Source organism: Triturus cristatus, chromosome 4_2 (assembly GCF_964204655.1).
Source record: "Triturus cristatus chromosome 4_2, aTriCri1.1, whole genome shotgun sequence".
Taxonomy (NCBI): domain Eukaryota; kingdom Metazoa; phylum Chordata; class Amphibia; order Caudata; family Salamandridae; genus Triturus; species Triturus cristatus.
The window spans coordinates 699,327,338-699,352,255 of record NC_140586.1 but is presented as its reverse complement, the minus strand read 5'-3'; the positions used below and the strand labels follow the sequence as shown (position 1 = coordinate 699,352,255).

General features: G+C 47.9%; 1 protein-coding gene across 4 annotated transcripts in view; it reads right to left on the bottom strand.

The window, feature by feature from the left end:
• The window catches only part of USP24 (ubiquitin specific peptidase 24), a 2,082,369-nt gene that overhangs the window by 333,545 nt on the left and 1,723,906 nt on the right, over window positions 1–24,918 (bottom strand). For all 4 annotated transcript variants that reach the window (XM_085602520.1, XM_085602518.1, XM_085602517.1 and 1 more), the window contains exon 60: window positions 17,105–17,218. In XM_085602520.1, the coding sequence (XP_085458646.1) occupies window positions 17,105–17,218 (114 nt within the window). The remainder of the gene's footprint in view (window positions 1–17,104; window positions 17,219–24,918) is intronic.

The window sequence follows — 24,918 nt, the reverse complement described above, 5'->3', positions numbered from 1 at the left end:
AGAAGACCTGAAAGCAGAGGGGACAGTGTTCACAGTCACTAGCCAGTGACCAGCGTGGCACCAGGTAGGTACCAGGCGATGTCGGGTGCAAACAGGTGATGAGGGGTAGCTTGTCTCCGCAGCCACGTGGTCCCTGAAGGTCGACGACGTCCAGGAGTCGGGTCACGAGCTGTCCCACACAGGCTCTCGGTGTCGGCGACTCGAAGGAAGCAAACAAGCCTTGGCAAAAGCAGAAGTCGTGAAGAATGAAGAAAGCGGATTACTCTGACCAGCAAGGTCAGAGGGGCAGCTCCTTTGGAGGGGAGCAAGGGCCAGTCTGGAGCAACCAGACCAGCGTCGTAGATTTCAAGGTTCGTCGCCAAAATGGCCACTAGCCAACGGGCCAGGGACCGGGCAGGCGCGTCGAGATGCAAAGTGCAGAGGGGCCCCACGCAGATCGTGGAGATGCTGGAGGGCTCACCTTTGGTGCAGATGCTGCTCGGATGTTGGGCTTCTCAGGACCCAAAGCACAACTTGGAGGGAGCCTCGGTTGTCGCGCTTGCAGCTTGTCGTGGGTCTTTCAAGATGGCTGGCTCCACGTGTCTCGGTGCCTCCACGGGTTCCTTCTTCGCAGGGACTGTGGATCGGGCGGTGAGAGGTCTGGAGGTCCAGTTCTTGTCAGGCTCTGGGCTCGGGCTCCGGCAGGAGGCGGCGGCAAAGCAGATGTCGAGTAGCTGGTTGCTGCTTGCGTTAGCAAGATGGTCACTCCCTGACCATAGGGGAGATTTCCTTCTGTCCTCTGTGCAGCAGAGCGTCGAAGTTCCCGTCTTCTTCTTGTAGTTAAGTTGATTCCAGGATGTCTGAAGTCTTAGGACACAGCTCCTACCTTTAAGCGGATTCTAGGGGCCGGACTACCTGCTAGGTCCCTCCCTAAGGGTGGGACCAGGAAGGGGGGTGGTTACACCCCCAATCCTTTGTCCAGCTCGCCCCAGGTCCGGGCTGGTGTGCCCCAGGACCGGTTTGAACTGGCATATGCACCGAGGCTCCTTGTGAGCCTCAGGCATGTCTGATTCCATTCAAGCCCTACCTGACCAATACACAAAATCCTGTCTGGGGTGGTGCACGCACCTCCCCTGGCAGGAAACCCTTTGTCCACGTCTCCCAAGCTGGAAGGACTCCCAGCAGCAGGAGGGCAGACTTGTGTCTGTGGTGGCAGCGTCCATTTTGTGGAGCTGAGGCTATGTCTGATTTTACCCGGGTTTCAGGTACTGTACATGTCGTGTCCCTCTAGAAGGGTGGAATGCTAACCCCGTCGCCAGAATTGGCGAGGGGTTAGTATTCCAATTCGTATGACACCTTACTCGACATGTTTTGATAAAGCCAAACCAAAGATAGCATTTAACCGCGAGGTTCATAATGCACTTAAGAGTATATGGTATGACGATATCTGGAAACGGTACAAGGAAGTTGTTCCGACCACTGCAGACAGGCTCAGCTCATGCCAGAGCACCATCTCACATGGAACCAAGCACTCTGCCTTCAGGATTGTTAAGGCCTGCCATAGGAGTGACTTATAGGTTAACATGTGTCCCATTTAAGGTTAGGTAGAGGTATACTACACCTAAGTAAGAGGTGGTTACACCAACGTACCCCAGCTGAGTGATCAGCCAGTTGTGTCAAATTGCTAGGCCAGGCCAGGGGTGGCACAATACATGCTTAAGCCCCTGGTAGGCCTTAGATACACCAATGCCCTGGGTACCTAGTGTACACTGGTACAGGGGCTCACAGGGTGATCCAATTCCAATTGGTTATGCACCTATGGTGCATAGTGTCAAGTGTCAATTTAGTAGAGAGAACAGCAGGCTGGGGATCTGATTAGCAGGCCCACAGCCTCAATATGTCAAAAACCAGTGAAGCAAAAAGCAAAAATTTGGGGTGACCATAGGATAGCAGACCCTACTCTCCTACAACGCCCCTCCCGCCTGGGGGAGCGCAATCTGCGTCGCCGGCTCTCAGGCGACTTCTCACGTGCTGGCCTGGGAGGACTTGCTCTGTCCACTGCCTCCACCAACCGTTGCAGCGGAGAGTCATGCACTTGATTGACATATTCCCGCAGTCTCCTTGTAGCCCCCTGAGTCCTGCCAATGATGTGCTGGCAGCAGCCATCTGGGCGACAGTCGTACCGCAGAAACGGTCCCTTGAGCAGACTCTCGTGGAATTGCCGGTCGTGGAGATGCCCCTGAGCGTGAGGAGGAATGGCGCGAAGCCGACTCTGTCACCAGGACCACTGACCTGTCCGAGGCCTGTCTCGACGTCGAGCGTGGTCTTGACGTCGATCCGTGGCTTCGCCTTCTTTCTCGCCGGGACTCTCCTCTTCTCGACGTCGAGCGACGCCTCGACGTGGACCGGCGGCCATGCTCAGCCGGCGAAGAATGCCGCCTCGACGTCGAACGGCGGTGTGAAGCCGACGACGGAGGCCCTCTCTCCCTCGACGCCGAACACCGTCTTGACGCCGGCGGAGATGCTGCCACTCTCGACGTCGACGTGGATGGTACCCTCGACGCCGAACGTCGTCTGGATGACGCCGGCGGAGGACTCTTCCCTCTCGACGTCGATCGCTGATGGAGTCGCGACGACGGAGGGGATCGTGCCCTCGACGACGGAGGGGTGACACTCCTCGACGCCGATCGTCGCCTGGTTGACGACTGCGGAGGTTCCCTGCTCCTCAACGCCGATCGTCGTCGAGATGACGACGGCGGAGGTTCCCTGCTCCTCGACGCCAATCGCCGTCAGGTTGACGACGGCGGAGGATCTCTGCTCCTCGATGCCGATCGTCGCATGGTTGACGACGGCGGAGGTTCCCTGCTCCTCGACGCCGATCGTCGCCGGGTTGACGACGGCGGAGGGGTGGTGTCTCTCGACGCCGATCGTCGCCGGGTTGACGACGGCGGAGGGGTGGTGTCTCTCGACGCCGATCGTCGCCGGGTTGACGACGGCGGAGAGGCTCTGGTTCTCGACGCCGATCGCCGCCGAGTTGACGATGGCGGTCTAGACTTCGACAACGTACCTGCTCTCGACGGCGAGCCCGCAGTCGAAGGTCTCTTCATGGAAACATGACCTACCGGAAGATCTTCTCTCAGCGCCGGTCCCGACGCTGAGGTGGAAGGACGAGAGGACTTGCTTCTAGATGTATCTCTAGGCCTCTTGGAGCCCATCCTCACCGGAGATCGTCCTCTGGATGGTTGTGCCAGGCCATAAATGCGAATTCGCTCTCTGTCCTTCAAAGTTCTCTTGGACAGGCTCTGGCAGTGAGGACATGTCTTGGAATCATGATCCTCCGGTAGACACAGGATACAGACCCCATGAGAGTCAGTCCTGGCCTTCTTCTTGCCACAAGCAGGGCAAGGATCGAAAAGAGATGGCATTTTAAGGTAGACAAAATGCCCAAAACTGCCTAAAAAAGACAGCCTCCTACTTCTTTAGATGTAAAACGTCGAAGTAAGGGAAAAAACAGTTGAAAAACAGACAATATTTTCTGACAAACTCAGAAAAAAGTGGAGCTCTGTTGCCAGGATCCTTCCAGAAGGAGCCAGAAAGAACAACTGACCTAACTGCCACCCCTGAGGCATGATGGGAAGTTTGGGGTCAGGTGTGCCTTAAAGGCACGGTGTCAGTTTTTTGCTATGCAGCTATTAGTTAGCTTTTCAGTCTTTTTAGACTGGGTATGTGCAATGCAGCCTGGGAGCTTCCTATGCTTTCAGTGATTTATAAGAATTTCTGCTGTTTTCTGAGCATTAAAACAGTTTCTAAACAAGTTATAATGTTGTTTCTCGTGTTTATAATGCAATTTTTTTATGTATAGCGGAAATTCCTAACAGCATGTTCCAGCTCTAGTGTTTATTGGCTGCAGTTGCTTGTGTATACATATAGGTATATATGTATGGATATATATATGTGGGGCACATATAATATACTGTTTCCGGGATCCCGCGCATGGGCGGGAATATTCTAATGCTTATGACTTTGATGGGGATCCCCTGGAAGAGAACTATTAAAAATTCAAAACAGTACATGGTATCTGTACAAAATTGCCATGTAGCACACGGTTACACAGTAAAGTAAGTACTGTTGAAGGGACTGGCATTTATAAAGTGTCGACTGATCGACCCCTGTGTCAGTGTAGGTTCTTCCAGACCTTACTCGCGGGGTCTTCCTCAGGACAGTTGGTGGGTGGTGTGGGGTGGCGTGAAAACCTACAAAGAACAAATGATGGTGTATCAAATCCATAGTAGGATTGGAAAAAGGTTCTGTACGTCCCATGATGTGGGCGCAATCAATATAATTACCGTGAGTGGATAAAGGGGGCTTCTCACTAATCAATGGTGGAGGATCAATGGGCTCCATGGCTCTCAATCAAATGAAGGAAGGAGTGAGAAGACACCTGTAATAATAAGGTGACTGTCAGCCAAGTGATTTACCTAGAGGGAGACGCTGCAAAAAAAAAAAATAAAGGGCTCTAAATCACAACACTTACTCAGACTTAGTACTGGGGCTCCGGTCCAGGTGAATCAAGGATCCAGCAGCAAAGGGGGAAAGTCACCGGATCTTAAGAACGTCAAGAATCCTGAATAAATCAAGGGAAATTGGAGATCTAATCAAGGAGGAGAAAAACGCAGCTAAAATACAGGACCCAGTCTGTAAAGCTGACAATGTAAACGGCTCTGCCGAAAGCTTGTGGTTGTGTGCCATGCAGATACCGCTTTGGCAGCTGAGGGCATGAGTACTGATCTCTAAATGAAATGAATAGGTGGACTAGAGCTGACAAATAGCTTCAATTAAAAGCCAGTATACCAGTATTAAAAACGGATAAAAGAAAACAAAGGAGCGTGGTGCCTAAAGAGACGCCTATGTTCAAAGTGAAAAGCGTGCCTTCGTTGAAAACGCTCCAGTGTACTGGATAAAGGTAGTTAAACCCAGGCATGACAAAAGCCACATGACCATGTTACAGACGAATATACGAATAAGGCACAATAGATGGCTAACAAATCAAAGATGAAGGACAGTAATCCCTCTGGTGGACGGTGGTGTTAAACTAACAAACAATCAAAGGTAACAAGGAAATCATCGGGTCAGTAAAGTGTGCGTTGCCCCTCTAACACTAGTCTGCGTGGCGTCGGTGAAGTTAATGACCCACGTAACATATAGATCGGGTATCTAATAAAAGGCCGAACAGCGTGGTGCCTAATTATCGCAGCAGCACTCACCGCAAGTTAATCCGTTGTTCTCCTGGAAATGAGATCAACCGGGTCGTACGCGCGAAAGCTCCTATATCCTCGGGACGTGACGTGACGTGGAAGGCGTGCAGGCGCGCAGCGTCGCGTAACGTTGGCAGGCATGCAGAACCTAGATGCTTACCGACCGTGACACCATGGGCGTGAAGAAAGACTTCTCAGTCTACGTTAGTATAGACCAAACCTTAAACGCGGTTGTGGTGGAGGAGCATATAATGGGCATGATCATTCTGGAAATAGCGCTGCATTGAAAGACTGTTTGAAAACAAAGATCGTGACATTAACCTAATGCCTATGGTGTACTGCTGTAAGCACTAGGACATCTATGTTGACTGACAGACCAATTGTATTTGAAAGCTATATGGTAGTTTTGAACATGTTAAAAATACCGCTGGTAATTAAGAAAATTATGCACATGTCAAACAAATGCAAATAATGATTAATGGTGCCACATAAATACCCATACATTCAAAAATTATTTTGGAGTGTACAGATTAATTCCATGCCGAACATGGTGGATGGAGAGTTAAGAAAAGGTTAATTGTCAATATTTGTCACAGCATAGAATTAACAGTTGTATTGAAATAATAGTATTATGTAAAGAATATATTAAGACCCATTAAGGTCACAGAATTGTTGGACATGTCTAGGCGGATGAGAGATGTACATTATAAAAACAGATTATGATTCTGCAGTCAAACATCAAATTTACAATTGTATAGAAGAAATGCTATTGTCACGCTAGTTTATAAAGACCCCTGAAAAGGTCGCAAAATAGCTGGACAAACCATGACAACATGAAGTTAATTGGTCAGGGAAGGTCAGCGGGGATTAAACAATAATCATATTAAAACAACATTAACCCATATATTGATGGTTGGAAAAACAACACTGGAACATTAAGTTTTTTGTGCTTTGTTTTGTGTATTTGAATTTCATTTGAATTCTTTCCTTGTTTGACACTATTGATGTTATAATACTGGGACCACCCCATTATATACTGTCTTGTACTCAGGTCCCAGTGATTCCGGGTTTACCCTTTTGTGTAACATGCAAATAAGACATGATCCAGGGTCTGAAAGCTCAGTTTGCAAAGGTTGCAGGTTTTTCCATTTCTCAAATTTGGGGACCAGTTTGCTGTTAGATCGTTTAAAGGTAGAAGATTCATGCGACAGTGTGAGAAATCGTCGGGTTCCATGCTGTAAATTCCAGTATACATATTTTTGGAAAGTTTTGGGTGTGTTTGTCCTTGCGATTAACTCTAGTCTCTTTTTAGAATTACAGAATTCAATGTCTCTATTAAAGCTAATCTTACCACTAGAGGTTTTTAAGAAAGATTTAAATTCTGATGGAAGAAGAGCAGTCACTAAATCTTCTTGTACAGAGAAGTTTTTTAGTGCAAATAAAAAAATCGTAATAGAAGGAATAATTACTTGCCTGTACACCGAAAATTTGACAGATGATCCCTCTTGATGAGTCTTGCTCGCTATTTTTCAACTGGTATCCCCAGCGTAAAACCCTAGCTAGACCTTGAATGTAGGAACTCATTAAGCCAAATTCCAGCCTAATAGCAGCCGTTGGAACTTGCGTATTAAAATTACACAATTTTCGTAATATCTGAACTTCGGTTCTATCCCAAAAATTCGAATCCTTGACAGGGATACATTCAATGGCATAGAGCAGTGTTGGTGGAATTTTTACTTTAAAAAACATTAATACATTTAAAGTACAAGTTACTTACCTTTGGTAACGATGTATCTGGTAGAGACGATTCTAGCCGCAGATCCTTAACGTAGAATTTTGCCCAGCATCTCTGCGTGCCAGGGGGCGGTACCTCGTGGCTCTCCCCCGACGTCCTCCGCGGGCGTGAGGTCAACGAGGTCACATAAGCCCCACCCCGGCGCGCTGATGTCAGTTTGATTCGGAGAACTTTTCCGCACCACAACAAAACTGAGGAGAGCATGGGAACAGGAGAGAGAGAGAGAGAGAGAGAGAGAGAGAGAGAGAGAGAGAGAGAGAGAGAGAGAGAGAGAGAGAGAGAGAGAGAGAGAGAGAGAGAGAGAGAGAGAGAGAGAGAGAGAGAGAGAGAGAGAGAGAGAGAGAGAGAGAGAGAGAGAGAGAGAGAGAGAGAGAGAGAGAGAGAGAGAGAGAGAGAGAGAGAGAGAGAGAGAGAGAGAACCAGGTGGCACCGAGGCACCAGGAGGCTACAACAGGAAAGCCAAAGCAGGAAGAGAGCAGACCACCTCTGAGGAACAACTGTGTAAGCCAGGTGGTGGCACCAGGCAGCACAAATGTACCAGAAAACCACATCAGTAAAGTCACAGTAGGGAGAGCGGAAAGCACCCCTCCGCGGAACCACCGTGCCAGCCAAGGTAAGAGCTGGGCAGGAGGCACAAGCAGTGGAAAGCGCTGAAAGAGAGAGAGACTGCAACCATAGACCACACAGCAATGGGCGACAAGCCCGGAACAAAGGGGCAACAGCAATCCACCCCCCAGACTACACAGTCAAGGAGGACCAGAGCCTCTGAAAGGAGCAGGAGGCCAAGGACAGGCAAAAGAACCCCCAGCATAGAAGACTGCAAGGGGATCAGAAATTCTAACAACAAATGGAAAAGAGTAAAAACAGGCCCCTACACTGGAGAGAACCCAGCTGGAGGGATGTCCGACAGGCAGAAACGAAAAGGATCCCCACAGAAGACAAGCCACCCAGAGGGAGGCTAGTGCAGAAAACCAAGCTGAGGGTTCTCACAGAACGGGGAGGAAGGGTGGGTCGTGAAGGAATCTGCAGCTAGAATCGTCTCTACCAGATACATCGTTACCGAAGGTAAGTAGCTTGTACATCTGATAGAGACTACTAGCCGCAGATTCCTTAACATAGAATAGATGCCCTATCAATAAACAATATGGACAAGTCCTTTAATGGGTTTGGGTCATGGTTCTTTGCCCAAACTCTTGTAAAATGGAGCGCAAACAACCGAGTTGTTTTAGGAAACCCCTCACCCACTTACCTAGTAGGTGGCATGCTTCATCATCGGGGCCCAGCTGGATCACCTAGTGCAATCCAGCTGTGCTTCAATGCCTGAAATACAGCGGAGCTGGTTGTTGGTGTGGATAAGGTGAAGTGCTATGTGAAGTGCAGTTATGTGATAAAAATGTCTAGCAGTAACCCTTATAAAAGTGTTAATGGAAGGGTCCTAGGACATGGGTAAAAAACATCATCGGGATCAACGTGAGGTTTTGAAATGTACCTCTGTATCCCTTACGTATTTAGGTCTACTAGTTTCGGCCTTCTGGTGTGTTAAAGAGGCTTTCATCAGGACGAATTATGTGGTGCAAATATCAGAACACACCCTAAAGTGTGCTGTGAGTGTAGTGGGACCGTATTACTTACAGATCCTTAGTGGGGAGTACTTGTAAAGGAAGAAACTGTTAAGTGCAGTTTCAGCATGGCAAGATTATTACCATGCATGTCATAATTATGTAGCACTCCTGTATGCTTGAAATTATGGCATCATGCTTGTTCTAGATGTAGGTTTTTTTTTAGAATGGATAGTGGCTGGTGACATTTGGTAAACCCCATGCATTGAGCACTGTGTTGTTGGCTGTTGTCATTTTTTTGGGGCAGATGTCACCGACCACTATTCATGTGGCAATTGTAGTGTCTGTCATTTAACCAATTCTACAAAAACCCTACATCTAGAACAAGGCAAAATATGTAACATCCGGAGAGACACCAACTGTAACTCTGCCAACGTGCACCACTGTGGCCTTCCGTTTTTGGCCACACACATAATTGGTCCTGACAAAAGCCTCTTTAACACACCAGAAGGCTGAATCTAGTAGACCTAAATACGTAAGGGATATAGAGGTACATTCTAAAACCTCACATTGATCCCGATGAAGTTTTTTACCCATGTCCTAGGACCCTTCCATTAAAACTTTTATAAGGGTTACTCCTAGAGACATTTTTATCACATAACTGCATTTCACATAGCACTTCACCTTATCCACACCAACAACCAGCTCCGCCGTATTTCAGGCGTTGAAGCACAGCTGGATTGCACTAGGTGATCCAGCTGAGCCCCGATGATGAAGCATGCCACCTACTAGGTAGGTAGGTAAGGGGTTTCCTAAAACAACTCTGTTTGCGCTCCTTTTTACGAGAGTTTGGGCAAAGAACCATGACCCAAACCCATTAAAAGACTTGTCCATATTGTTTTTTGATATACTACCCAGGGAAAAGGACAAGTAAACTATTTCCTTACTCTCTAGTTGTTCTTATATATGTGAATAGATACCCTAGCCATACCCAGATGGGAGGAGGGCCAGCGAGAGAGCCACCAGGAGAGACTAGGGCCCCAGCAGGGGACATGGCACAAGGAGGAAAAGGCCCAGGATATCCAAGCCCAACCAAGAGAAAGAGAGCGCCCGACACCCCGCAGGGGCAGACAGCGCGCCAAAGGCCTCCAGGAACGCAAGGGCCACCTCGAACCCAGCGACAAGAGGTAGAACCAAAGGCTGGGTCCAACATAAGAAACACAGCTGAATACACCTCGGCCGCAAGCAGCGGGCAAGGCCAGAACGGGACCACTGCCAACAGCACAGGCAGAAGAAGAGAGGCACAGTTGCGCAAAACCCCAGCGTAACCAGAGGCATGGCACAAGGGAAGACATCAAGGCCACAACGGTGGGCTAGAATAAGCAGGTCTGCATGGGCATACGAAGCCAGCAGCAGGCAACACCACAGAAAGGTGTACCCAGGCCAAGCCAGACACCAGCTGAAGGCAGAGGCCAGGACACACCCCAAGGGCGGGGCCGGTCCAGAAACACACACCGACCCACTAAAGAAGTGTTATCAGGCAGACAAAAAAGAGACGGAGGACGGACCAACCGTCCACCAGAACACAAAAACCAAGGAAGGCCAGTCCCCCCCGGAACACCAGACAGAGGACCAAGCCGACACACCGGCCAGAAGTGCGGAACCGCAACAACACCACGCCACAGACAGCAGGCCAGACTGGGCTAGCGACACAGCGACCCAGGAGAAAGACGGACCGGGGCGCAGTGCAAGCTGCTTCAAAACAATCAGCAAGAAGGTCGGCCTGCGACATACCACAACGCCACAGAGAGCAGAAGCCTGAAAGGTGACCAGACCTCCCCAGCACTTAATAGAGCTATGTAATAGCTACCAATACCCCACATAGGGTATGTTACGTCCCAAGAACATGGGAACACCTCTTAGGAAAACGTTTCCGCAGCAGAGGACAAACAGAAAGACCTGCAGAAAAAACCCACAGACTGCTTACCAAGCAGCCAATAAACACAGAAGGTCCAATCTCGGGGCCTACCAGGCTCACCAACAGCCAAAACCACAAGTCAACAAAGGGCCGTACCAGCAGCCAACAGCACCAAGGGCCCAACAAAAGGACCCCAAGGGCACAGGAAACATACAGAACACACAACCCTGGCTACCCGTTACAAGGCCCCAGGAAAAACAACGGAGAACATCTCCCAAAACACAGACAGTCAGGTCACTGAGGGGAGGAGGAGGAGGAAGAAGCCCCGCAAGAAACCTCTGAATGGCAGAATCCGCAGGGGCATGGAACAAGAGTGCCATCAAATGGAAGGTCAACCAGCCGTTCCCTAACGTTCTCAGGGAAAACACTATCCCGTAGCCAGGCATGGCGACGAAGGGCCACTGAAGTAGCCATAGTACGACCAAGTACCTCCGAAACGTCCAGAGCCAAGCGAAGATTAAACGCCGCCAGCTCCCAGCCATCCAACACATGGTGCCGCAGATCAACGCAGGCACCCTCCTGAGAAGCAGAGGGCATAAGGGACTCCGCCGAATCCCACAAGCAAGAAGTGGCCCTGGCCAACACACAGAGTGTTAAGGGCCTGCAAAGCAGCACTGGAGGAGGCAAAGATGTTGCGCCCCCAAGGAATCTAACCACCGGGCCTCCCGTGACGGGGGAGACAACACCGATGGCAAGGAGGGAAAGGCAGTCTGCATAAGAGGGCCCCTGGTGGAAGGGTGGAGGGAAAGACAGAGCCCTGATGGAGAACCTCCAGCAGATGATCCGTGGGGAAATGGGCAGCTGGATCGCCCATGCGCAAGATTCCTGCAGCCGTGGAAAGAGCCAGAGCGAAGGCAGCACTCGCCTCCGTAGGGCCCCGCGGCGGGGAAAGCAGTTCTTCCGTGGGCGACGGCTGCAAGCTAAGGCGGCCGTCCCCCAGCCCAACTGGAGGAAGGAAAGGCCAAGCTCGAAAAGGAGGAGGGTGGACCGGTGAATGGGAAACCTGAGGTGTCTCCGGCGAAGACTGCAGACACGGTGACGGCGAAGAGCTGTCCTTAGAGGGCGCCGGGGAAAAGGACACAATGCGGCGACCCGTCTCCGGAGAAGATGAAACCAACAACCGCCGAACCTCTGGAGAAGAGGGGGCATCCGAAGACTAATCAAGGACCCGACGTCTGCCCGGTGCTGTAGAGTCAGCCACCGGCATCAGGTCAACGTCGACCGGCGCCGAAGGGGACGCCGGAACGACCTCCGCCACAACGCGTGGCGCAGGAGACCGAGGCGGGGTCGGAGCCGGGGCAGCCAAGGAACGGCGCTGAAAAGGCGCCGAATCTACCTCCGATGAGGCAGCCACCTGGTGGAGGGACGAGAGGGGCCCGGGGACACGCCCGACCCCTGCGGCGCTGCCAGGGCCAGCAGCCGCCGGCACCTGAGCAGCGTCACCTCGGCCTTGGACAAAACTGCCGCCTGCCCAGAGGACCGAGGGGGACTCGAGGACACGCCACGGCAACCTCCCGCGACACCACAGGGACCACCGCAGGGGTTTGTGGCAAGGCAGAGGTGCCGTGGTCCGACAGAGGGAATTCCGAAGGGTAGCACCCCGACGGCACCACATCCTCCGAACCTGGATCCGAACCTGGATCCGAACCTGTCGGCGCTGGAGCCGGAGCCGCCGGCGACGTCACAGGAGTCCCCGCACGCGGCAAGGGATCCGCAGACGTCCCAGGAAGAGCCAACGAGGCCTGCAAGGCCGCCGCATAGGCCTCCATCTGGGGTCTGGTCGCCCCCGTGCCGGGAAACGGCGGATAGGGTGGCGACGTGCGGGGCTGCACCACCCGTGGAGAACCCACGCCCCCAGGAGGTCGGGGACCAGCCCTCGGGAACAAGCTGCGACACTTACCAACAGGTGAGCTACGCCCTTGCGGCCTGGGAGAAGGACGATGTCGGAGACGGAAGCGGCAGTTCTTGAAGCTGTCCGCGGGGGACGGACGCGGCGACGATGCCGACCTGGACATGCGTGCCGAAAGGAGTTTCATCCGGCGCTCCCGCCGGGACTTTGACTTCCTTTGCTGACACGCCTCACAATCTGTGGAGTCGTTGTGCTCCCCCTAACACCACATGCAGATGGGGTGAGGATCCATCACCGACATCTGGCGTGCGCAAGACGAGCACGTCTTGAAGCCCGAAGGCATTCGCACACTGTACCCAAGAAAACGCTCAAAGTGGAAAAAGAAGGTCTGAAACAGGTCAGGAACACAATCCGGATCCACGTTGCACACGGAAAAGAAGAAAACTGACGTCAGCGCGCCGGGGTGGAGCTTATGTGACCTCGCTGACGTCACGCTCGTGGAGGACGACGGGCGGAGTTGTGAGGTACAGCCCCCCGGTGCTCCGAGATGCTGGGCAAGAAAGTTTTCCGGGTCCAGTCACACGCCTGGGGATAATTCTACGTTAAGGAATCTGCAGATAGTAGTCTCTATCAGATAAATGCCTTCTACCCATAGCATGATAAAAGATACGCAAACCGTTGGCGTGAGATACTGCTTTCCATGAGCTGTGTTCAATATGGAGTTTGTTCTTTGTACTACCTGCCATTAGTTTCCCTAAATAAAGATATGAATCTACCACCTCCAGTTTTTCAGAACCCATGTGCCAATTAAAATTACATAATTTTCAATTTTTTTTTACATTTTATAACTAACATATTACTTTTAGAAACATTTATTTTCAAGAAATGATAGACTTTATAGTTCTGAAAGGAAATCAACTTTCTATTCAACCCAATAGGGGTTAGGTCCATTACTACACTATCATCTGCGTAAAAGAGGCATGCAAAAGGCTGGTTACTTATCTTTGGGGCGTCTCCCTCAGCATGATCAAAACAATCAGGCAGATCAGCTATATATAAAGAAAACAGCAACGGCTCTAACAAGCAACCTTGTTTCAAGCCATTTTCAGTAGGGATAGCATCTGATAAGCCTTGATTTCCACCCATTAGTATCTTTCACCAAGTTTGTGAATGTAGTGCGATAAGTAGAGATAGCAGTGGATAGGGCAGGCCCATTTTTTGCAATTTTCTCCATAATAAAGATCGATCTATCTTATCAAATGCTGTTGAGAAATCTATAAACGCCATGTATATATACATTTGAACTACGAATAATTGTATATTTCGCCTCTATTAGTTTCAGCATGAAGATGTTATCTAAGGTGGAGTGATTTTTCCTGAAACCTGCTTGTTCTAAATGAAGAACCTTCTTCTCCTCCACCCATTCCGTAAGATGAACAAGGATACTAAGGGCAAACAAATTTCCAACAGGGCTATTTGCCGGTAGTTACCAGGATGTGTTCTAGGACCCTTTTTAGGACTCGCCTGAGCGCTAGCCCATGCGCTAGCTCAGGCGAGACCTTTAGTAAGCGGGTTTTCAAAGTGCTACCAGAGAGGCTTTTGCTGGCCTAAAGCCTGTATGCATGTGAGCATGAACATGCACAGGCCATCTGGCTTTTTGTAATGGCTCATTAAGCCTTACAGCGCGTGAATCCCCTCCCCTCCCCTACCCCCTCCCTTCTCCCACTCCCTCCTCGTCAGCTTCATTTTCACTCCTCTCGCGCATCTGTCTTTCTTTTGCCTCTTCCTTTCTCTCGCCTCTTATCTTTTTCTCTCTTTCCTTTCACTTTGCGCTTGTTTAACTGGGAGGTTAATATTTTATTCACACTAATGGCCCTACTCTTTGAACAAATGCACGAAGTCTCCTTTACAGCAGGTCATTGATTCATCTAATTTTAGCAGACATTATGTTTCTCTGCAGGGTAAGCTTAATTCAGGCCTTGTGCTTCATCAAACCATCAACTGAGTTTGATGGGTATAATGCAGTTTCTGATGGATACTTCTGATTGCAGATTTGAGACCTTAGAATACTGTCCAGATGGTACACTGTATCCAGAAACCTTTCTTCAGCAGTGCTCCTGCACACCTCGAGGTGGCGCCATGCAGCTCCAAATTAGTTCTGTACCCTCCCAAAATAGAAGAGCAGCGTATAAGCATGACGCCTTTCCTCTGACATCAATTATTTTTTTCCCCACCTTCTAAAGTGGATCTGGAGCTCCCCTTCCAATTTTGACAGTTCTCCGATGTCCTCTCATCGAATTCCAGTGCGCTAGGGAATGAAGTACGCACCTAAAACTACATGTCGTGAATGCAGAAAGCAAATGTCAGTAACGGATCTACTCGAGGTGTCCCTCTGCTGTCAGGGCTTTAGCCAAGACTGCGTGATAATGAATTTGAAGGCAATGCGAGACAGGGAGGCAAAGCTGTATGTTGCCAAACACAAGAAGAAGTTGCAACTTTTGTGTAAGTCACGCTTCCACTCCAGTTAGTAGGTGGAAACTCAAGTCCTACTCCTGAGGTAGTTCCTGTGCACAGTTAACTTTGCGCTCAAAACTCAAGCGGTGAGTCCAAGTCTTAATCCAAGCACAAACATAAAACAAGCATTGGCATAGCCAATAGGTCTCGCCTTTGGGACCTTATAAGTGTTTAGCCATGCAACGGTTGATGTTGTTACACCAAGGATATTGTGGTCCATAACTAAATACTTATAAGGTCCCAAAAGCGAGACCTATTGGCTATGCCAATGCTTGTTATATAAGGGGATTAGAATATTTCCGGACCAAGATGGAGGAGTCTTCCCCTGAGAGTAGCACAGATTAAACAGAGGCGCTAGATAAGTAGCCCACAGAAGTTTTTAATTACTGTCATGGGAATTTCATCAGGACCCATTGCTCCAGATTATCTCATTTTTTTAATTGCTCCAAATACATCATTAATTGAGTGTACATAATTAGATTCAGGAGTTTGAAACTGGTCGGATGTCACAATAATTGAACTGATGGAATTAAAATGTGCAGAACACAGTTCTAGTAAATGAACTTTCCAATCCTCCTCTTTAATGGGAATAGGGAGAGAATTCACTCTTGTGCCACAGCAGTCGGTGATTATTTCCCAATATCTTTTGGAATTATTTTTAGATGCAACCTCTTTTAGCTGCACCCATACTCCATCTTCTTTTATTTGTCTTAAGGAGCGTTTTTTCCTTTGTCTTTTCCTCTTTAGTAAATTTATTAAATGACTTCGTTCGTGAGAAAAATTCAAGAACTGGGCCCTCACTAATTTATTTATTTCCCTATTTAACATTAATAATGGATTAAAATATGTTCTTTGTTTAACTGAAACTTGCGGAAATTTACATGATTTGGCCAAGGAACCTATATTGTGGGAGTAGGCTTCAAATAAATCCAATTGAAAAGAATCACACTTGCCCATCAATAATTGCTGCTGGTCACTTATTAGAACTGTTAAGCCTGCTTTTAATTTAGTGGTCGCTTGAGTGTTCCAGTGAATTCTACCATTAGATGAATTGAATCCTACTGTACTACTTTTGAAGTTCCAGGGATCTACCTTAGCGCAACTAAATTCAAATTTTAAACAAATCAACATATGATCACTAAAAACATTTCCTATGACCTCCATATTTCTGAGTTTACAGAAAAAGGTTGCCGAAGTAATTAAATAATCTATAACAGATCTCCCAGTTGGCTCCTTATGAGTATAATTTGCTGGAATATCCTTTTCTAGCCTCCCATTAACAATTATTAGATCTAAGCTTCTCAAACCTTCAAGTAAAGGCTGGACAAGAGCACATTCATGTGTACCTTGTTGATATTGAGACACAATGCAAGATAAAGACAATTTTAAAATAAATATGGCATATTCTTTTGGACAGAGGAGGACCCAAACCCGCAAACCGATTCATTTCATCCCACATCTAAAAAGTCGATTTGGTTGTTCAATGGGAACTCTAGACAGAATAAAACAACCACATTTACGTCCTTTCTCTTCACAAAGCTTTCGAGAGGATGTTGTAGAAAGCTTTACAATCGACATCATGATGAGCCTTCAAAAACAATCCAGCCCGATAACGGGCTTCCATCTTAGATATAAACCATTCACAGTACCTGCTGTGCTTAAACCCTGTAGTTCCCCTGCTCACTTTGAGGACTCTGAACAACACACTATTTTACTTGTTCCTTAGGACGGCTATTCAATATTAGCATGAACAGTCTAGGGCATTGTAATTTCTGGTCAGTGGCGCAAGGATTCCATGTATATTTTTCCTGGCACCGCCATCATGTGAAACACGTTCTCGGAGTTAAAATAGTCGCCGTGATATCTGTAAAAAGTCTGCAAGGAAAACCAATAGCCAACAAAGGAAGGATTTCCTATTGAACAGTGAGGCCTCTTTTATATTCCATTTAAGAACACATTGTGTGGACACGACAACAGGAGGCAGGACCAATGCATGTTCTTATGCAAAAACAATATTGATATACACTGAAAAAGTAAATGTTTAAGATAAACACGAGATACACCAGTGCGGAAACAGGGACCCCCATTTCTGAACCTACAAACTGTGTACTTGTTCAGAAAAGCCTGTATCAGATTATGATGCTTTATTAACTGCTCAAGCTTTCTTCAACTTACCTTGATGAAATGAAGTACAGTGATGGAGAACCGCTCATTACAAAAACAGCAGTACACTAACATTTCCATGAGAACAGACAGGGACCCAGGAAGCTCTCGCAATGCAAACATCACCTAAAAGCAAAAAACAAAAACGAAAAGTAACCAATTTCATTTTTTGGAAAGCATTGTAACATAAATATGCCTCCTAAACAGTGAACCAACTGTGAATGCAATTATTCCCAATGTAGTTTTCGGAAAATGCAAAATTGCCACATGCTCGATGCCCTGCCTTTTAAAAACTAATGGTGGCTAACAGCCTCGAATTATATTTGGAGAAATAGCCCCACTGATCACATTCCAAGCAGATACTTATCTTTGAAAATGTGTTTATTGTGGATTTTTGGACATGGAAGTTGCTAATTTTATAAAGGCAGTAAATCTAGGTGGGAGGCAGGCAGGTTTGGGGAAACTAATCCCATTTCCGCGATTAGTTATACAAGTCAGTTGCAATTATTTCCGAAGTTACCAAGAATCATTATCCTCTCAAATCCACCCACAATCTGAAAACGGCACATTCTGTGGATTCCTGTTATTGTATTTGTTTTCCTTTTAAAAAAAAAAAGCTAGTTCTATTTTTATGGTGTCACTAGTTTACAAAAGTGACAGAAAAACTATCACACAGAAAAATGAAAGAAAAACAGGGATAGTGTACTCGGATGTGGTCTACCAAATTCAGGTACATTGTTCCCACTTCCTTAATAAAAACCTACTGATAGACAAACACTGGGAACCCTCATTGCCTGGAAGAGAGAGGCAAATGTATCACTGACACTGCCTCCCCCAAACTGCCAATAACTTAGTATGTAGTGGTATAAAGAATTGTAAGTGAACTCACCGTATTTCCTATAAGCTATTTGATTCACACCTGACAAGTAAACTGATTCCTTTCTAAAGGCTGGGAAAATGTTGTCCATGTATCATTTAAATGAGTATCAGATTCAACCCTAGGTTATGAAAGCCACAAAATTCTTAGGACCGAGGTTGGCTTCTTAAAAAGGCTCTCTCCTGTCAACAAATGAATGAATGAATGAATGGAGGAGTATTTATATAGTGCTCGGCTACTCCAGGAGTGTCCCTGCGCTCGGCATCAGAGGCGGGTTCAACAGGCTTCCTGAAACCCTAAAGATTAAAGAGGTATGTTTTCAGTGCTTTTTTGAAGCTTGCTACTTCAGCGATTAATCTCAGATCGCCAGGCATCTGGTTCCACATGCCTGCGGTCAATAACTGTTGCTTTGTTACAACGGGGGACTGTAAGCAGACCAGCGTTACTGGAGCGCAGCAAACTTCCTGGTCTGTATTTCTTGATCCACTCATTCAAGTATGAGGGGCCCTTGTCGTGGAGGGCTCGGTGTGTCAGTGTTAAGGATTGAAACATTATGCGCTTGCGCACTGGGAGCAAGTGTAGCTTCTCGAAGAGATAAGATACAGGTTTGTGCTTGGATAGCGTGTATGACAGGCGGACTGCCATTTTTTGTACCACCTGCAGATGCTGGATTAGGTAATCTGACGCGCCTAGGTACTAAACATTGATGTAATATAGTCTAGATAAGATCAGAGCTTCATGGGGAATCAGGTGCAGAAATTTCCTGAGCAAGCAAGGAATCCAAAGGCAGGATTTTACAACCACCGAAACTTGGGCGCTGTAGGAAAGATGTGAATCAAACAGAATGCCCACATTTGTTGCCACCCCAGTCGGGGGAGGCCAAGGGAGGGGTTTGCTGGACATTGTCAGGCCAGATTCCGATCCATCCAGGGAAGGGGTTCAACCCAAACAATAGGTTCTGGATTGCACTGTAGTTTGTTCCTCCTGAGCCAGTGAAGTAGCACCTTTATGCAAAGAGCAAATGTTTCCTTGGCGCTAACTGAGTACCCCTCGTAGGTGATCCGGAGCTGCTCATGACCTTGATGCCGTAAGATTCGACCAGGAATGCCAAAGGGGTCATATAAATATTGAAACGGGTGGGGTTCAGCGGGGAGCCTTGAGGAACCCCCCCATTTAAACTGTTTAGTTATGGAAGAGCATGGCTTCATCCAGACTACGTGCTCTTATTTCTCCTGAAACTAGGTTTAAATATTTCTATAGTTCATCATGTGGTACAGCCGCATATTCAATATTTCGAACTTGGACATGTCATAAGACAGAACAAGTGGTTCCAGTGAGGGATACCCTGACCAGACTCTACTTTATAAACGTTCCTAGTGCAGTACTCTTAAGATCTTGAAGGTCCCACAGAGGAAATGGAAGGCAATTGGAGTGAAACAAATGGAGACAATACTACACGTAATAATGTAACTTTTCTCTGCCACTGTATTGCTACTCCAGGAGGGTATGAATATCAGACAGGATCATAAAGTAGCAAAATATACTTCACAGCATAGCAAATACAGGCTCAAGTAGCTTGACTAGCAATGCACCTGTCTACAGCTGCATTCTATGTCTCAAACAAAATCCACTAGCAGCCACTGGATGTGAGAAACAGTAGCCCCGCACCCCCATTCAACCCCATGTTTGACCATTAGTCGTGAAGGAAACCATAATGATGATTAAAACCTTAAACCATATATTCCCTTTGTCATTTTATTTCAACCTTCGTCGCTTCGCTGAGTCATTTGGCATGGATCTAGGAACACATGCACTCCAGTCCTATTCAACAGCAAGTTCACTTTATTTTAGCTGTCATCCTAGTATCTAGCTCTTTCGTTTGATATGGCCAACCTAACCAATAATGTGCTTTCACCTCATAATTCACATGAGAGCTCTGAGGTTGGACACATTACCTATATAGGCCCCACCCCATGGACCTCCGGTTCTTTTAACTGTTTTTACGCACCAGTAGCACAGAGCCAAACTGAAGTGGACTTACCAGTGAACCAAGGTGTGGTCCTGAAGGTTCTCTGGTCTGCGAAATCCAGTTCTCTGAACGGGAAGAAAAGGAGGGTCGGTAAGGAATCTGTGGAGTCTCTACCACATAAGGCATTACCAAAGGTAATTGACTTGTTCATCTGATTGAGACTTCTAGACACAGATTCCTTATCTTAGAATAGATACCAAAGCAGTTTTTCCTTGGTGGTGGGTCTGCAGAGTGTTACACTAAAATGTCCTGGAGGACTGAAACGGGCGAAATGTCCATCTTGCCGAACCTGACTGGGTTAGCAGTAGTGTTTGCCAAATGTGTGCAGCGGTGCCCAGGTAGTTGCCTGACAGATGTCCAGAACTGGGACTCCTCAAGCTAAAGCAGTGGTCCCAGCCTCAACTTTGGTGGAATGAGTCCTCAAGCACTGAGGGGGTTGTTTCTTGGCCACTGCATAGCAGATTTTTGTACAGAGGACAATCCATCTGGAGATGGTTCTCTTGTGGACTGCCTTTCCTTTCTTCGCCCTGCAAATCCCACAAAGTGTTGAACGTCCACCTGGATGTCTTTGTGCGATCGATGTAGAACAACAATGCTCTTTTGGGATCAAGATGGTGGAGTCTCCTGCGGTGCGTGAGGAAAGTAGGCGGGGTGATGTTCTGCCCGACATAAATGAGTGCTAACACCTTTAACAAGAAGGAGGCACGGTTTCTAAGGACCAGCTTATAAGGGAAAAACGTTGTGTAAGGGGGTAGGCGGGGCTCAACAGAAAATGCCTGTAATTCGCTAACCCTCCTGGCAGATGTTGTAGCCACAAGGAAGACTGCTTTGATGGTAAGCAGTTTCAGAGGGCAGCTGTGCATTGGTTCAGTAGGTGCACACTAGGAAGGCGAGAACCAAATTCAAGTTCCATTAGGCATTATGAAAGGTGTAGGAGGAAATGTGCTGTAAACAGCTCAGGAAATGAGTCACAACAGGCGACTTGTACAGGAAGCGTTGATCTTGCAACTGCAGGAAGGCTGAAGTGACGGAAAGTCTCTACCCAGTGATTTGGTCATATCCAACCCGCATCTGATCATGAGCTTTGCTGCATTTCTCCCATCAGCAACAGCTTCAGTGAGTATGGTTCGGGTCTCCTCCGAGACCATAGGCATCACTTGCATATCCATATCCCACACAGTAGGAAAATTATTGAAATAAGCAGACCGTGTTCACGGACCGCAGTGCTATGCAGGTGGAAGAGAAAACCCACTTTCCAAAGGTATCCAGATTCTTGGATTCCCTTTCTGGTGGTGCGGTAGGGAACATGTCTGGATTTATTTTGGAGATTGAGGCCTAGACCACTAGGCTTTCAGGGGTTGAATACCGAGAGTTGGACAATGCTGGCAGGAGATAGTCCTGTGTCAGGTGTGCCTGTGCAGTGCTTAACTCAGGTCCCTAGCAGGACATCAGTTAGGGCTTGATTGAAGGGGAGTAAGAGTTCACCTCAGGCTGAAGCACCTCAGTCAAGACATTGGTCTTGACCTCATCCATGGGCAGGTGAAGGTTTAGGACCGTGGCCACCCTCTGGACCACCATCGCAAATGAAGCCCCCTCCTCCATAGCTACTGTGGGAGGTGATATGAGGCCAGTGTCTGGTGAGGTCCAGGCGACTGGCTTGTGGCAGGTCCTCACACCACGTGTTGTCTGTCATGGGACTCTGCTAGGGGGTCGTAACAGCCATACGGACTCTCAGATTCCCTTAATTCGTGATCCTCAGAGAGCTCTTCAGGGGAATAGGGCTCCATCTCCAATTCAAATCGTGTGAGCCTGGTCGGTGCCAGTCCGGCTCCGTTTCAGAGTCGGGAATCACAATGAGATCGAGGTCGGGAACAGCCCCAATGGAATAGTCCCCGGAGGAAGTCACAGCCAGGGCCAATCCAGGGCCACCAACGGATCCTGAGGGACCAACTGGCAGTGAGGGCAGACCCATGGCCGAGTCCCAGTCGGAGTCCCTTCCGAACCTATGGAGTTGGAAGGCGATGCAGAAAGGTCCGTCCGCCCCAAAAAAGGCTCATTGCCTGATACAATTCTTGAAGTTGGGTAGGGGTTGCTCTGGCACTTGGAAACCCGGAGAAGCACAGAGCAGACCCAGTGTCAGGTGCAGGCTCCAAAGGGACGACCTCTGGAGCGGGTCCCATCTGATAAACAAGACCAGTGTGGAAAAGTCTAAGAGAGCTTTGAGTACTTCTTGTGGGACTTACCTGAAGGAGTCTGGGATCATAAAGATCACCAGCATGAGTGACTCCAGAGAGAGGCCCCAGAACTTTCCTTGTGAACAGGACCTGGAGTGGAGTTGCGTGGCAAGTGGCCAGAAGGTCCATAGCCCACTCACGGATGGGTTTCTGATTCACAGTCCTGCAATCCGCGCGGGCCTTGAATCGTGGTCCTGTTACAGCCACCACCGACACACCAAGTGGGGATCTGAGACATGCACCACAAGGCTTGAAACCGTTTGGTTTCTTTTCACAAATACACCAAGAACAGTGGGAAAAAGACACACTGGTCGAATTAGAGAAAATGGTTTAAAAGTTCAGTCAAAAAAATGACTGAGGGGTCCTTGTCTGATTCGGCGCTTACGAGGTGGAAAAGGAAAGGGGGTCAACTGAAGAACCGGGTTATCTGAACCCAGCGGCGCCAGGGGCACGCCCAAAGTCTTCAGGTTCACCTGTCTTAGAATACAGAGACACAGGATACTTCTTGGTGGAGTCAGAGATCGAATTTATTGGCTGCAGCCAGTAACAGAAGTCCTAGAAGTCATCACGGTATGAGTTCTCAGGAGACTGCTCAATTTTACAAAGCAAGTCATCCCTTTTTATGCCAGAAACATCACATTCCAGACAAACACCCATTATTTTACAAATTGTCCAATCACATGTAACCACACCAAAGGTATCGCATGACGGTAAAACCCACTTTTCAGTTGTCCGGCCCATGATCAATCATCAAACAATCCCAACATTCTTCTTTAGACAAGCCGGACAGACCCATAATAAAGAGACCACAACCCATATCGTAAATGGACCATAAAAGAGGAAACAGAAACAGATTAAAGAAGGATGAGGCATGTTTGTGTGCAATAAAACGTTACAAGATCCCGTGCTCTGACCCTTAATCAAGATCAGCTAGCGGGCGGGAAAGGGTTTGGCAGGGTCAGCCTCGGGCAACGAGGTCAGTTCACTCAAGTCATGTAGGAGTCAGCACAAACTCGAGCTAAGGTGCGCCTGTCCAAAAAGCTTGTTTAACCACAGTCATCGGCCTATGTGAGGGCAACCACAAAATGGCTACCATGCGCAAAATGGAACCCGGGGTTCGATACGAAAACCCTAAATACGAAGTGAATTCTTTGGTGTAATGTGACGAAAACACACGTACTAGCCGAATTCACTAGTTACGGTTCGCTGTTACCAAAATCGTAACGGAACCACGATGATTAAAACGCAGATTCAGATTTCACGGAACCTCAGACCCTCCTTTTGCCCTTACATAGGCAATCTCAGTCTGCATCTGAGTCGATGTCGATATTCATCAAATCATCAAGGTGCTGTTGAAGCATCATCTTATCTCTCCGTACCTTTCTCAAGACAGGCGGTCTCCTAACACATTTGGTAGCACAAAGGCCACATATGGCAGGACCACACTGTACACAGAGACAACACAAGAAAAGAATCGCTAAAGCCACACCAATGATCGTCAGAATCCTCCATCCCCAAGCGGATAGCAGTCCCCAAAACCATCCAGTTAACGACCAATCTCCTCCGTCCGTATGTATTGACTCGGAGATCTTATGTAGCCTGGAGATGGCCTTGTATACTGTCGGAGCATTATCTGGAATGAAAACGCAGCAACTCGATTGGATCACTTTACATACTCCACCTCGATCTGCAAGTATGACATCTAAAACCATACGATTCTGCAATGTCATAAGGCGATCCGCTTGAAGCTCAGCTGTCAAATTACTAAGGGCACCGGCAGTTTCGTTTATGGTGGATTCAACCACTCTCGTCAATTGCCGCAAGCTCCTACTGTTAACCATAGGTCCCCAAAACGGTAGGAAACCCTTAAAGAAGTCTCCCACTTCTTGTCCAGCGGTATCTTCCTGATCAAAGACACCCCTAACAACTCTCGTCTTGTGGTAATCTGCGGCAGCAGTATACGTAGGAGGCAACAAATATCCAACATAACACGTTCCCGAAACTACGACTGAGCGCGCTTGCTATGTAAATCTCTGTGCTGATGGCGTTACCACCTGTGCCTGTGTATGTCTTTCCATATAAATGCCAATAAAAACGTTTTTCAAAAAAAATAACACGTTCCCGAAAACTCAGGGGGCAACCATGTATATGCTCTGTTGTAACAAACAAAATATGTACCCTTGGCTGCCAAAAACGGCAGAGAAGACTGAGACGTAAAAACATACGTCTGAGTACAAACACTCTTCCCTAACTGAGCTTTCGGATTCCTGCCAATACCTTGCAGACAAAAATGACCTCGGTGGGGTACGATCCAAATCGGAGGTGACGTCTTTCGTCTCTGCTTTTCACTAACACTGTATCCAGTCGCGTTCCAGCCAACATAAGCTAGTAACTCGTCCTTGGGAATAGCCCTATACCTATCGATATCCCTCCTCATATTCGCAATTCCCTTCACCAAGGCTTTATTACTCGAGTTATCTCTTATGGAACGCAGGGGATAGACTTCGATAGCATAAATGAACATTGTCTGGAAAGCCCATTGTGAGAAGTTGGCCTGATGTATGATGTCACTAGTTCTAGTGTACACCTTAAATCAGTCCAAACAACCCTTATGGTGATTGGTTGTAAAGTCAGCCTTATAGACCAGCTATCCTAGTGGTAGCATGGACAAGAGCAGTCTTAGGCT